Genomic DNA, 13,845 nt, shown 5'->3' with positions numbered 1-13,845 from the left:
CCCTAAATTCGTCTATTCTTCTGGTTATTTTCGTCTCTTCTTCCCCTATTCTTCTAATTCTGTCATATTTCTCTTCCCTTTCCTCAATTTTTCTTCACGGTGCTGCATCACATATCTCTCTCATTCAATGGGCAATACTTCAAATCTCTTTAATTTCTCCTTAACTGCTTTCCTCTCAAATCTCTCAGCGTGTTACAGTTAAGCTTGCCAATGACGAGTACCTTCTTTGGAAGAGTCAAGTTCCTCCCATTGAATGAGACAAGGGCATCCTTGCTCATATAAAGGATTGGCAATTCCTCCTAAAATGGAAAAACGAAGAAACTTGCATGATCAAAATAGCCTCACATCCAAACATAATGAGACCATGTCCATTATTTTTCTTACAAAAAGGGAATCATATGCCTTCTAAATTTCTAAGAGACATTAGACCCCCGAGTTTCATAATTTTGAAATCTCTAAATCTTCATAAACATATCTACAAATATTAAAAACTTGATTAAAAAACATATAACACGCTCGATCTATACAAATCTCAAAAATTCAGAGAGAGAGAGAGAGAGAGAGAGAGAGAGAGAGAGAGAGAGAGATCTGATCAAAACTCCAGATACGGACCCTCTAATTTAAGATTTCTAAACTCCTATAGCTTCATAAACGTCTCCCAAATTCAATTAAAAAATTGGTTACAATCATGTAAAACACATCTAAAACAAGATCAATTCAAATCCCAATACTCTGTTCAAATCAGAGAGATGAACTGCACAACCAATGATGTCAGTCATACGGCCTGATGGTGCATGATTTTCTTCCTTCAATTCAAAATGGGTTTCTAAGAGATCCCTTGATGTAAATTGACTCTGGGATGAAGAGAAACAACTCCTTTGGATCCAGATCTGCTCTAATACCATGTACATATGCAAAATATAAAAGGAAGAAAAAAAGAAAAAGGGAAAAAAAGTTCTCATGGGAATGACTTACCCAATATGACTAGATTCCCCTCCTTTATTTGACAGAAAAGAGAATTGCATGAAATGACAGAAACACCACTATTCATAAAAACATCTCTAATGCATTCAAAGAAACAAAAAATCAACAAAATTACCTAGTGAAGACCAGTTAGCAGATTTGCTCACTAAAGGATTGTCTATAGAGCACCACATTTAGTTGATTGATAAGCTAAAAATGCTGGAAGGAACATTTCAGCGTTAGGGGGTGTCAAAAGAGTTTGTGTAGTCAAGCACCTAGTGAAGACTAGCAGATTTGCTCACTAAAGAATTGTCCACAGAGCATCACACTCAGTCAATAGACAAGCTCAAAAAGTTTAAGGGAACAACATTCCATCTTGAGATAAGAATTCGTCTTGTTAGGAATAGTTGTAGATTTCTGCATTTTTTTTTTTTGAAAAATGACAATTTCATTGATACTATGAAAATTACATTGGGGACCAGGGGTCCCAACTAGCATTACATAGAGTCAATTAAGGCTGGCTAGGAATATACTCCTAGGCCAATACAAAGCCAAAAAGCTATTCAGGGACAACCACCACTGTGAGGTCAACACTTCCATACGCTTCCATCCTAGTAAAAAGTTGCAGTTCCTTTCGAGTTCTTCATCTACTACCCTTTATTTCTTGAGGACCCACTCTCCTCTTGATTAGACAGGGGGAGGCAAGGCATTCATCAAAACAGACTTGTCATCACCATTTAGATTGTCATTTAGTTTGTGCTTTTAGACAAGTCAAAAAAGACGGGATAACTGTCTCCATACTATACCGGGTCAGGGACTCTAGCAGATAAAAGAAAAAATCTCCGAATCCTTATCTAGGAATCCCAGAATCCTTCTGTACGAGCGGCTCACTTCCGGCAGCCGGATACCCACCGCCTTGGTCACATCCCATTTTTGCCTCCACACAACCCTTATTATGAACCCAAGAAGCCGTCTTCCAAGGCAAGGGAGGTGATTCTCCTGGGACGTTAGGAGAAGCCATTCCTCAAAATGAAAAAAAAAAGGTCAAAGAAGGGGACCTTTTTTTTAAAAAGTCCGTCTCAGGTTTTACAGTCTCCTCGAGCTGAAGAGGAGACCTTTTAAAACCAGACCTAGGCGTTGAAGCACTCGCTCCTAGAAGGCCGCACTAGACCAGAGGAAGCTGAAGAAACCCAAGATGACAGTCCAGCTTCCCACACACGCTTTAAATTCTAAAAAATCCCTCACACCCAATAAGCCAAAACCTACAACCGTCTGGTATCCAAAGATACAGAACTAGATACAGGTGGGACCAACCCTACTAGATTTGCAGAAGAATTTTAGGAACCTGAAGAGTCTGTTGTTTACCTTCCTTGATCCTGATTTTGAATCCAAGATATTCTCTAAAATATTCATAAAGAAGTTTTCTTGAGTTCTTCGCCCCCTGGCCAGAGGGAAAGCGCCAGGGGCTCGACAGCCAAGGCTCTGCCTGGCTCTAGGATGTAGCTCAACTGTCTTGGTATTCGGGATAGGTACATTCAGCAAAGCAATTTTCCGCCTAGGGACGGGGTGTTTAGGCTTAGGTATCTCGGAACTTACCAACAATAGACCTAGGTGACTTGGATTCCTCTCTTTGGGTCCCACCTCACCGATTTCAGGACTAACCAAAGGGACTTTCTTGGGTGACCCAAACTGAAGGCTTGGTTGGGTAGATTTCTGCATTTTCAAAATATATGATGTAAAGTTTCATTCCATTCTTCTAAGAATACAACCTCCTCGACTTGGGAAACCTCTATCATCTTCTACTTCCACGTTGCATAATTCATGAAACAGTTCGTTGAAAAATGGAAACTCAAGAGATTTGAAAAAATCAAGGAAGAACTTCATTAAACTTCCATAAATCAAAAATAAAAAACTCTAAATTGGAGGAAGACTCACGACTCGGTCAAAGCAAGTTGAGTGACACTATGAGTAAAGTCTCTGAGTGTTAAACATTGATCTACAACAGTGCTCTTAAGCACAAATAACATGCTTCGCTCATTCTGTAAAATTAAAAGTTTCTTACAACATTCCAAGTAGTAAACATTTCAAAATACACAGGAAAGTGATATCTTACCAAATCATAATAAGAAAGCTTGGGACCACCATCAGAATAAACAAACCACCATATGTACCCAGCAATAGTTGCAAGACCAACGTATGCTGCAACAAGCAAGTATTGAAGTTACGTATTCAGATCTTTGGTTGCAAAGCTCTAAAAAATAACAGATGTAAGTATGTAACAATAGGGAAACACTAATGTGAGAGTTCTTATGTAAGATACCATTAGAAACCCAATGATTGAGCCCACCCAGATGATGTCAGCATGATCCAAAACTCATCTGATGGACCTTTCCATGAAGATGCCACCCGAAAATTCTAATATCGAACAATTTTAAAAATTGAGTTGGCGGCCAAGTAAATGAAAGTAAAGAAATGGTTAGGACATGCTGATGAGTGGCCATCAGGCTATGACATCTCTACAATGGGTCCTCTTGGTTACAAAGCCCAGTTCATGCTGATGTTGTGTGTGTGGCCCCTGCCACAGAGCTTCTCAAAATATCTCCAGTAAGATATTCTCATAGTATCATTCTACATAAAAATATAGCTACAGATTGGTTTCAGCAGAGTAATGAGATATCTCGAATATGGTGTCATTTTTAAAGAATATATACAGGCACATATAATCTGAGTAACGAGTCTAAAACCACTGTACAAGAGGGCAGACAGAGTGGTTACACCAAGGACGATAACTTGCAAGAAACCAATGAGTGAGATATTTCGAATATGATGTCATTTATTTATCTTTTATTTATTTTTGAATGGTGAATATGATGTCATTTATTAAGAGAATATACAGGCATATATAATCTGAGTAGCGAGTCTAAAAACACTGTACAAGAGGCCAGACAGAGTGGTCACACCAAGGACGATAACTTTCAACAAGCTTATGGAAGTCTCAAGTTCCTGATTTGGTAAGCCCAGGATATGTTTTAACAAGAAACAAACGGAGATTTGGAGTGAGCACGATATGATCATGGTTTTAAATTTCCGCAGAAATCCGAAATTTCGGATTTCGGTTGGGTCCAAAACCGAAATCTGCCGAAATCCGAAATTTCGGAAAATTGAAACTTTTTTTTCAAAAATATATTATTTTCCAAAATTTCTGGTAATTTTGGTCGAAATTGCCAGTAATAATTTCAGCCCAAATTCGGAAATAATAAAATAAGACTTTTTTTAACCGGATTTCGGCGAAACCGAAATTTAAATCCATGGATATGACCAATGGTATTGAAGTTAAGATTAAGATATGACGAGTATGCCCATTGTGGCTGGTAACAAAATAAGGGCTCCACTAAAGATAACATCGTGTCAGGGACAAGAAGATAGCAGCAACGTCTAAGATTTAGGATTGCAATAGACAGCAATTTCACGCATTTCAAAATTATAAAAGCAGTGCAGAGAACGTGGACCACATGGATGATAATGACAAAGATTGTCACGTTGCTGTTAGATCTATTAATGATCCGGATGACAGTGATTACAAGGAATCTATTTATGAAACAGTGATTACAAGGAAAAAGACATGGGTGGCTACTACCAATGGACAATCTTATTTTCATTCCAGTCCAATCACTATTTCTAAGTTCTGCCACATCAACATCATCTTCATCTTCTTCTTCTTACTTTCCTTTCATATCCTACAAGTTTGCATGGCATCGAATTTTTAAACCTTAAAAACTCTATACTCTGATCATTCTTCAAGTCAATCATTGTGGAGGGACACAAATCACAACTCCATCAAGCCGTACAAATGACCAAGGAAGCAGGAATCCCTACTCAGAATGGGGAATCGCGATTCCCAAAAACAAGATTCGGAAACGGGAATCTCCATTCCTCAATTTTTCGGAATCATGTTTCGGTAAACGCGATTCCCACTGTATGGGAAGCGCGTTTCCTACCTACCCTCCTTGTCTCTTGCTAGTCATCTTCTCTTCGTTGTGGTCCTCTTCTCTTACACTTCTTAGTATTTACATGTAAAGTCATTTAAGTACTTAAGATTTACATGTGAATAAGGCAATACCCCCCATTTGAATCTATTAAAAATAGTTTCAAGACTCAAAACTAAAAGGATAAAAAGTAAACTTTCCAGTTCCAGTACATAATTTGAAAAAAAACGGGTCGGGTCAAAATCTTAACTTCCAAACGATGGGGCATTTTTCCAATTTTAAAAATTCTATCATGTCCAACTATTTTTTGAATAATAAAAAAAAAAGAAAATCATAAATTCTATCATGTCCAAACATTATTAAATCTCAAAAGTCCGGAAAAAAAATCTCATAATTTGGTTTCTAAATTTTTTTTCAACTTGTCAGGCACCGGTCAAGATAGGCATTTCAGCTAATAGTGATTTTCCTTTAAGTAAATGTTGGATCTTTTAATAAAAAGTGTTTTTTTTAATATTTGGATAATATAATTATTTCTTATATTTTTTAGTACTTTTTTATTTTTTAATTTTTGTAAATGTTTAACTATTAAAATAATTCTCCAACCATTCACGCCTCCCGCTTCCCACCCTTCCTGAGAGCCTTCGCTTCGGGCTTCCAGCTTCACTTCCTGCTGTGGCAACCTTGTGAACGACACCATAAGTCATATCACTCATCTCTCATTAGATCCAAATAAAGTAGAAAGATTTGAGTAGATTCTATCAAAGACGTATTTTTAATTTTTTAAATAATATATTTCATTAATTTTGAAACAAATTTATGAAGATTCCAGTTTCTTAGATATCCGAAATTAGAGGGATCACATCCAGAATTTTTTTAACTGATTTCTAGCCTGAAAGTTTTTTCTACAAAGAAAACCCTAGGGCTTACCATCGTTTTGTAGTAAGAAAAAGGATGGGAGTGATATTATGGGATATAAATTATATCTGAAGGGGTTGTACTAATTTTTGTGAGACTATTTAGTTCATGCAACAAACCAATTTTTGTTGTTTATTAATGAAAATAGTGGAAAAGAAATTTAAATTTTCTAGAAATTTTTTCAGGCTCTATCTATTCATCGCAAACTTGGATCATAACTAAAGAACAGTTATTCAGCAGTTCTGTAATTAGTTCAATTCAGCATCAGACCTAAGGGAAGTAATCATATGGACCACATTAGAGTGCAAATATCTTCAATGGTCACCATCCGCAAAGATGCATTCATTTGCAAGGCTCTGTCATAGATAGGGTGTGTACCAAAAATCAGCTCCATTGAATCATCCTAACCCCTTCAAAAGTGGAGGGCAAAAATGGGCAGATTTGTGGTCTGTCCATTTTGCCCTCCACAAATGGATGGGTTAGGATGATCCTATGGAGCTGATTTTTGGTACACACCCCATCTATGTAAGGGCCTTTCAAATGAATGCTTTGGATCATCCTAACAAAGTGGGGCCCCATGTGATTGGGCACTCGAGCGTACAATCCTTTTCCTCATATATATATATATATATATATATATATATTCTTGAAGAGTATGCAATGATGGAGAACTGCATTATTTGATTACAAGCAAAGAAATGCAAAAGTGATCTCCTAGAAAGTTTCTATTCTAAAAGACGATTAAGAAAATATAAAAAAACTAGTTACATACATGATAGGTAGATAACTTACCTCCAATAACCAAATAACGGAAAAACAACCACCCAGTCACTACTGCTTCATTAACCTGCACAGTTCAACAAAATGTATGACAAATATTTCAAGTTTCCATAAGAAACAATCCATTATTTTTTGAAGTTAAGAACTAATTCAATGAGAATTAAAAAGTAATGGTTTTTAGAAAGGTCACTTGACCCTTTTCACTTTTAAAAGTAAAGCGCAACTATTTTGTCCTACCTTACCAGTGAAAGGGAACATAGCTACTTAAAAGATTAAAAAACAAATTTCCAAAGAGAAGAATGAACAAATTAATTCTTAACTGTAACTCTCTCCTTCCAGCAGATAAAATAAATTGGTCTTACTTGAATGGAGTAGTTTTTTGCTCAATAATAGCTTTAAAGTGAGTGTATTGAGCTCTTTATATTTTACTCATAACTAATTGTTGGGAGAAGAGAGAAAAGAAGGAAATAGTGGGTTAGGGAGAGAATCCCCGTCACTAATGTGTGTGTGTGTGTGTGTGTGTCTATATATATATATATATAAAGAGAATGAGAGTACAATGACCAAAATGCCCTTAGGCACAAATACACCTTCTAACACTCCCCCTCAAGCTGGAATGTATTTATCATACATTCCTAGCATGTAACAAATATCACTTAGCTTCGCTTTACTCAATGACTTGGTAAACGCATCAGCTAGCTGATCCGATCCACTGATCGAGTGAAAGTAGTGCATATCAGGCCTTTTGGATTCTCTGACGTATGAAATGACAGTCCACATCAATGTCCTTGGTTCTCTCATGAAAAAACTGGGTTGGTAGCAATGCGGATATCGGCCTTATTGTCGCAATATAGCTGACATGGGGATGAGGAAGGGAAACCAATCTCAGATAAGAGAGAGCACAACTAGATGAGCTCTCCACTTGTATGTGGCATGGCTCGAAATTAAGCTTCTGCACTTAATTTGGCTACTATGTCTTGCTTCTTGCTTCGCCACGACACTAAATTACCCTCAACGAAGGTACAATATCCAGTGGTGGATCTCTTATCTGTTGTAGATCCTGCCCAGTCTGCATCACAAAATCCTTCCAACTTTTCATGCCCATGTCCTCTTGAACAACAAGCCTTTACCGCGTGCTTTTCAAGTAGCGAAGAATCTGAATCACTGCTGCCCAAGGGAGGTAAGTGGTGTGCTCATAAACTGGCTAACTACCCCTACTACAAATGAAATATATAGACGAGTAACTATGAGGTATATAAGCTTTCCAAATAATCGCATGTACCTGCCAGGATCATCTAACAAATCTCCCTCATCTCGGAGTAGCTTTGTATTCGGGTCCATGGGAACATCAGCAGGTTTTAGACCCAGAGAATCTGTCTCATCCAATAAAATCTAAAACATATTTCTTTTGTGAAAGGGAAAGACCACTACGAGAGTAAGCTACCTCAATCCCCAAAAAATATCTTAGAAGCCCTAGGTCTTTGATGAAAAATTCTTTTTGCTGGAAGGCCTTCAATTTATGTATGCCCACTGTGTCACTCCCTGTAATGACAATGCCATCCACATAGACTATGAGAAGCACATACCCAGCATCAGACCGACGACTAAACACTAAATGGTCAACTGCACATTGCTTCATGCCAAATCGCATTACAGCATCACTGAATCTCCCAAACCATGCTCTAGGAGATTGTTTGAGACCGTATAGAGATTTGCGAAGTCTGCAAACTGAGGACATCTCCCCCTAAAACATACCCAGGAGGTTGCTCCATGTACACCTCCTCAGTGAGGTCATCATGCAGAAAGGCATTCCTAACATCGAGCTAATATAAGGGCCATCTCCGGATGACGGCCAGGGAAATCAATACTCTATCCAAGGGAATTTTGGCGACCGGAGAGAATGTCTACGTGTAGTCAACTCCGAATGTCAGCGTATAACCCTTGGCAACCGAGCACGCCTTAAGGCGCTCAAATGTCCTGTCTGGCAAGTATTTGATGGCAAAGACCCAACGAGAACCCACGAGCTGAGCACCATTAGGTAGACGGACCAAACCCCAAGTATGATTGGTCTGAAGAGCGGCCATCTCAAGATCCACAGCGGCACGCCAACCTGGATGAGCAAGGGCCTATTGCACAGCCTGCGGCAAAGAAACATATGACAAGGAAGCTAAGAAACATAAGACAAGGAAGAGACAAAGCTACGAAACAGAGGGGTGAGATGATCATATGACATAAAATTAGAAATAGGATGAGCAGTGGTACGAGAACGAGTGCGGAAAACAATAGGAGAATCTACAGGAGCATCAGGAGTGGGAAGAAGAGGTACCTGAGAAGGAGGAGCCAGTATCTCCGGCTGAGAAGATGTGCCATGGACGTAGGCTGATGGACATCTGGCCTCGGACACCGCTGATAGACCTTTGGAGGAGCCGAAGTTCAGGTAGAATAGGAAGAGGAAGAGGGACCTGAGAGTCTGTCACAACTTTACTACTCTCGCTGGGAGTCATAAAGAAGGAGACAGACTCAAAAAAGGTGACATCAGGGGAAACAAATAACCCGCGCAACCGAGGATTGTAACATTGATCACCCTTCTAGGTACGAGAGTACCACAAAAAGACACCTCTCTCATGCTGAGGATCAAATTTATCCAGTCCATGGGAGAGGTTGTGGACAAAACAAACACAACCAAAGACCCGTGGAATGATGGGATAGGGATCACGCTGAGGATGTAAGGTCGAGAAGGGAGCTTTATCATCTAAAACTAAGGAGGGAAGTCGATTAGCCAAGGAAATGGATGTAAGGATCGCATCGCTCCAATAGGCTTTAGGAACCCACATTTGAAATAGAAGAGTGCAGACCATATCAAGTAAATGCCGTAATTTCCTCTCAGCTACACCATTTTATTGAGAGGTGTATGCACCAGAGGACCGATGCACAATGCCATGAGAAGATAAGAAATCCCGAAAGCCATTAGATGCAGAAAAGTATTACAAAAATTTAAGTGTGCAATTATATTGGTTAGTAATTTCAGCATGAAATGTACGAAAAGCATGAAACAACTCTGAGCGCTCTTTAAGAAGAAATAACCATTTCCTAAAAGAAAATCATCAACAAAAATGATAAAATATCTATAGCAAAAAAGAGACAGTCTGTGAGGGACCCCATACATCTGAATGTACTAAATCAAAAGGACACGAGACCTGACTAATAACACTAGAAGGAAAGGACACACGACGATTCTTTTCTAGTTGACTCGCAATGAAATGACTGAACATGACAAGAAGTAATAGACGCTTGCCGAAGCTTCTGGATGGAGGGATGACTGAGACGGCAATGCCACAGATAGGGATCGACGGAGCTATGCAAAACGGCACGGGCATGACCATAGTCAAGGCGATAGAGACCATCCACCTCATGGCCTGAACCAATCGTCTTTCCGATCAAGAGATACTGAAAACACAATAAGAAGGAAAAAAAAAAGGAGACAGAGCAATTAAGATTTTTGGTGATTTGGCTAACAGAAATTAAATTAAAGGGAGACTTAGGAATACAAAGAACTAATGACATGGTAAGGCCGGAATGGGGAGAAATAACACCAGTACCAGAAATGGGAGAAATGGTCTCATTGGCAAGAGTAATAGTATGAGAGGTAGAGTGAAAGGGCTTAAACGAACTAAGAGAAGTAGAATTATCCATCATGTGGTTCGAGGCCCCGGAATCAATAACCCAGGAGCCGGAGATGGTAAGGAGAGAAACAGGTGAACTACCTTGTGCTCACGTAGGCGCAAAAGCCCATCATAGTCGGCCCGGGAGACGAGAAGAGAGTCATCGGGTGTCACAGGGCCGGCGGAGGAGGAAGTAGAGACATCAGGAAGGCTAGTAGAGGTGATGTGAGCAGAACGGATTGGACGGAGCTCCGGATGTAAGACATAACAAGTATGCATAGTATGCCCCGCTGCTTGACAATGAGTGCAATAAGGGCGCCCATGCCCACCGACGCCACGACCGCCTCCAGTATCAAAGCCACCACCATGGACGCAACGTCCTCGATTCCGACAAAGGGTGCCACGGCCAAAACGATCACCACCAACATAAGGGTCATTGGACCCAACACTCCTCATACACTGTTGTGCACGAGAGAAGACCTCGGTGAGGAAGGGAATGGATCCGGAGCCAATAATCTACTGTCGGAGGGAAAGAAAATCAGGGCCCAAGGCATCTAATCTGATAGTGATAGAATTGAGGAGGCCCTGGCTAGCCTCAATATCTACTATTCACTCAAATCATTCCAGCGGGTTAGCCCATTCAATCTATTCCCTCCCTCTCCCTGGCTCAATCGATTCAGTCTTGCCTACTAGGGCCTCATTCCCCCTTATCCATTCCAATCCATTCCCTATCCATCCATAGGTTGTCTCGTCTTGCCTACCAGGGCCCTACTATCACAATAAGCGAATAACATGGAGCTCCTCCTAACGCCTGGCAAGAACTGCTGGATCAACTTTGACGAGCATAAATACGTCAAGCTGTTGACAAAGTGACATGTACTGACTATAAAAGGCAGCTAGAGGTGTATCCCCACGTTGGAGGCTCATCCACTCCGAATAGGTATTGCAAATACGGGTGAGGTTATCAACCCCAGAACAGAGAATAGCTCCATGCTCCCAGAAGTCCTTAGATGTCTTGAGGCACATCATCGTGCGGCAACATAAGGTGCCATACTCTGCCAAAAGAGAGCGCGGATCAGTGCATCATCCCGCCGCCATCGAGCATATGAGGGATCCGTGGAAGAGGGGGATCATGCTCAATGAAATTAACCTTACCTCGAGCTAGGAGGTAGGTCTCAACTGCCATACGCTAATTAAGATAATTGGACCCAACAAGTTTGATTGTAGACATATGTGGGAAAGAAGCCTCCACGGAAGAGGAATAACTAGAAGGAGCCAAAGGTGGAGGAATCGAGCTGACAATAGGAGTCATGCTGACAGGGGGATCCATAATGACAGGAGGATCAATGAGGATAGAGATAGAGGGAAACTCTCAACCACAACGACGGTAGAGGAACAAGAGAGAAGGGAAAAATCACAAGATGGGTCCAGACAGCATACCGCGGCTCCGAAGAAGACACATGGTAGAAGTAGACATAGGGCTACTAGCCAGAGTGAGAATAGAAACTAGTAGATGAGACCGGAGCCGTGGAGAAGGGATGCAGAATGTGATGAAGATGATTTAGGTCACTTAGGTAAGTGAGAAGGAGAGAGAGAGAGAGAGAGAGAGAGAGAGAGAGAGAGAGTAGAGAATTTGGAAATGAGAGGGAGATTCGGGTTTTAGAGAAGCAAGAAGATAGAGGGATGGAAGAGGGTGTTAGATGGAGGTGAAGAGAGAGGCGAGGAGTGCTGATGGATGAGGGAAGCGTGAGAGGATGGGAGGCAAGGGTGCAATTAGGATTAGAGGACAAGAGAGGTGTGCGGGAGTGGGAGATGGGAATGGAGGGAGGCGAGAGGAAGAAGAGAGAAGAGGGTGGAAATGGGCTGTAGGGAGGTCGGGTTGGGTTTGGTTGGGATCGGAATAGGGTTTTAGGTTAGGAGGGGTGGAATGGGAGGTAGGCGAGAGGAAGAAGAGGGTGGAGATGGGCTGTAGGGAGGTCGGGTGGGGTCAGGTTGGGTGAGGGAGCATGGGGTCTAGTTGGGCGAGGGTCTGGTAGAGGGTTGTGGGCGTGGAGGGTTAGGGGCTGTTGGATGTTGGACGTGAAAGGTTAAGGGCTGTTTGATGTTGGATGTGGAGGAGAGGAAGAAGAAGAAGAGGAAAAGGGATCTTCCAATGGTGGTCCCTAGGGCACCACAACCTTAGGGCTCTGATACCATGTTGAGAGAGGAGGGAATAGAAGAGAATGAGAAGGAACGAGTGAGTTAGGAGAGACTCCCCCTCACTAATGTGTGTATATATATATATATATAAAGAGGATGAGAGTACAATGACCAAAATGTCCTTAGGCACAAATACACCTTCTAACACTAATAATATCGAATGCCCCCCTCAATCCAGTTTTTTAAACCCGGAATTTATCTAAGGATCCGGGCTAGCACCTTAAATTTTATTAATATGAAATACAAGAGGGGGACATACCGCCTTACCTCCAAGCCCAAAAGAAAAACTAGAAACAATATCAGTTGTCTCTATAACAAGCATAACCAAAGCATCACAGCTGGTAAAGTATAACAGATTAAATAACGCCATCTCCAACAGCATAAGCTTTTGGAGTAATTGGTTGTTTGACATGGTATCAGAACAACAAGTCCTGGGTTCAAAGTTCAAACCTCACTCGTATAAAGAAATCCACATGTAATGACTAACTAAAAAGAGGGGCCACATGTGCCATGTGTAGGCCAACCCTAAAAAGAGGGGCCACACGTGAGGGGCAGTGTTAAAGTATAACCGATTAAATAACGACATCTCCAACAGCTTAAGCTTTTGGAGTAATCTCAGTTGTTTGACAACAGCAAACCGCTCCCCTGATTTTAGTAGGAAGCTCACCCAAGACCAAAAAGATTTCCTATTTTTATTCATATAAGCAAAGTTTTCTAAAGAGTCTGTCACTTGGATACCTTCTCTATATTGGTGAGAAATAGAAGGGTTGACAACCTTCAACAAGTACTCGATCTCATGCCAATAATAAAGAATCGATAGGGATAATTCCTTAACCTTATTGACCAAGACCTGGCTATCTGATTCAATCCACACACCTTGGATCTCCATAAACTTACAATATCTAAGGCCATCTAAAAAAGCCCTAGATTCTACTTGCATGTTAGTACCTTCTCCATAGTAACGAGAATAAGAAAGAATAACTTTAGCCTTACAATCCCCAAAAAAAATCCATCCACCACAAGGTTCTCCAGGGTTGTCCTTAGAAGAATCATCAATATTCAACTTGATATAAGCTCCAGAAGGACTACCCCAAATCACCCAGGTGCCCTTAGGGGGAGAGATTTTGATTTGATCAAATGCTAAATTGCAATAGGGCAAAAGATTCGATAAAAGAGCATTCTTTTTTAGGATTGACAACTTTAGCAATAGACTTCCTCCACTCCAAAATAGAATTGATTAGAAGATAATTAGGTGTGATTTTTCCTTCCATTCTACTACATCTTCCCACCCAGAGTTTTCATGGTATAATAGATGGGGCGACTCTTATAATATTTCCAAA

General features: G+C 40.7%; 1 protein-coding gene across 3 annotated transcripts in view; it reads right to left on the bottom strand.

The window, feature by feature from the left end:
* The window catches only part of ECA3 (endoplasmic reticulum-type calcium-transporting ATPase 3), a 97,757-nt gene that overhangs the window by 21,692 nt on the left and 62,220 nt on the right, over positions 1-13,845 (bottom strand). The window contains exons 28-30 of one of the 3 annotated variants that reach the window (XR_013237339.1): positions 6,657-6,711; positions 3,284-3,378; positions 3,077-3,162 (exon numbers count right to left, since the gene is read on the bottom strand). Coding sequence is in view for 2 of the 3 variants with exons in the window: in XM_077363734.1 (XP_077219849.1) it covers positions 3,077-3,162; positions 6,657-6,711 (141 nt within the window). In the remaining variant the exon portion in view is untranslated. The other 2 variants (XM_077363734.1, XM_077363735.1) reach the window with 2 other exon arrangements.

This window comes from Tasmannia lanceolata, unplaced genomic scaffold (genome assembly GCF_043159265.1).
Source record: "Tasmannia lanceolata isolate RefF3 unplaced genomic scaffold, GAP_Taslan_0.1 ptg000020l, whole genome shotgun sequence".
Classification (NCBI taxonomy): domain Eukaryota; kingdom Viridiplantae; phylum Streptophyta; class Magnoliopsida; order Canellales; family Winteraceae; genus Tasmannia; species Tasmannia lanceolata.
This window is presented reverse-complemented; position numbering and strand designations above follow the sequence as displayed.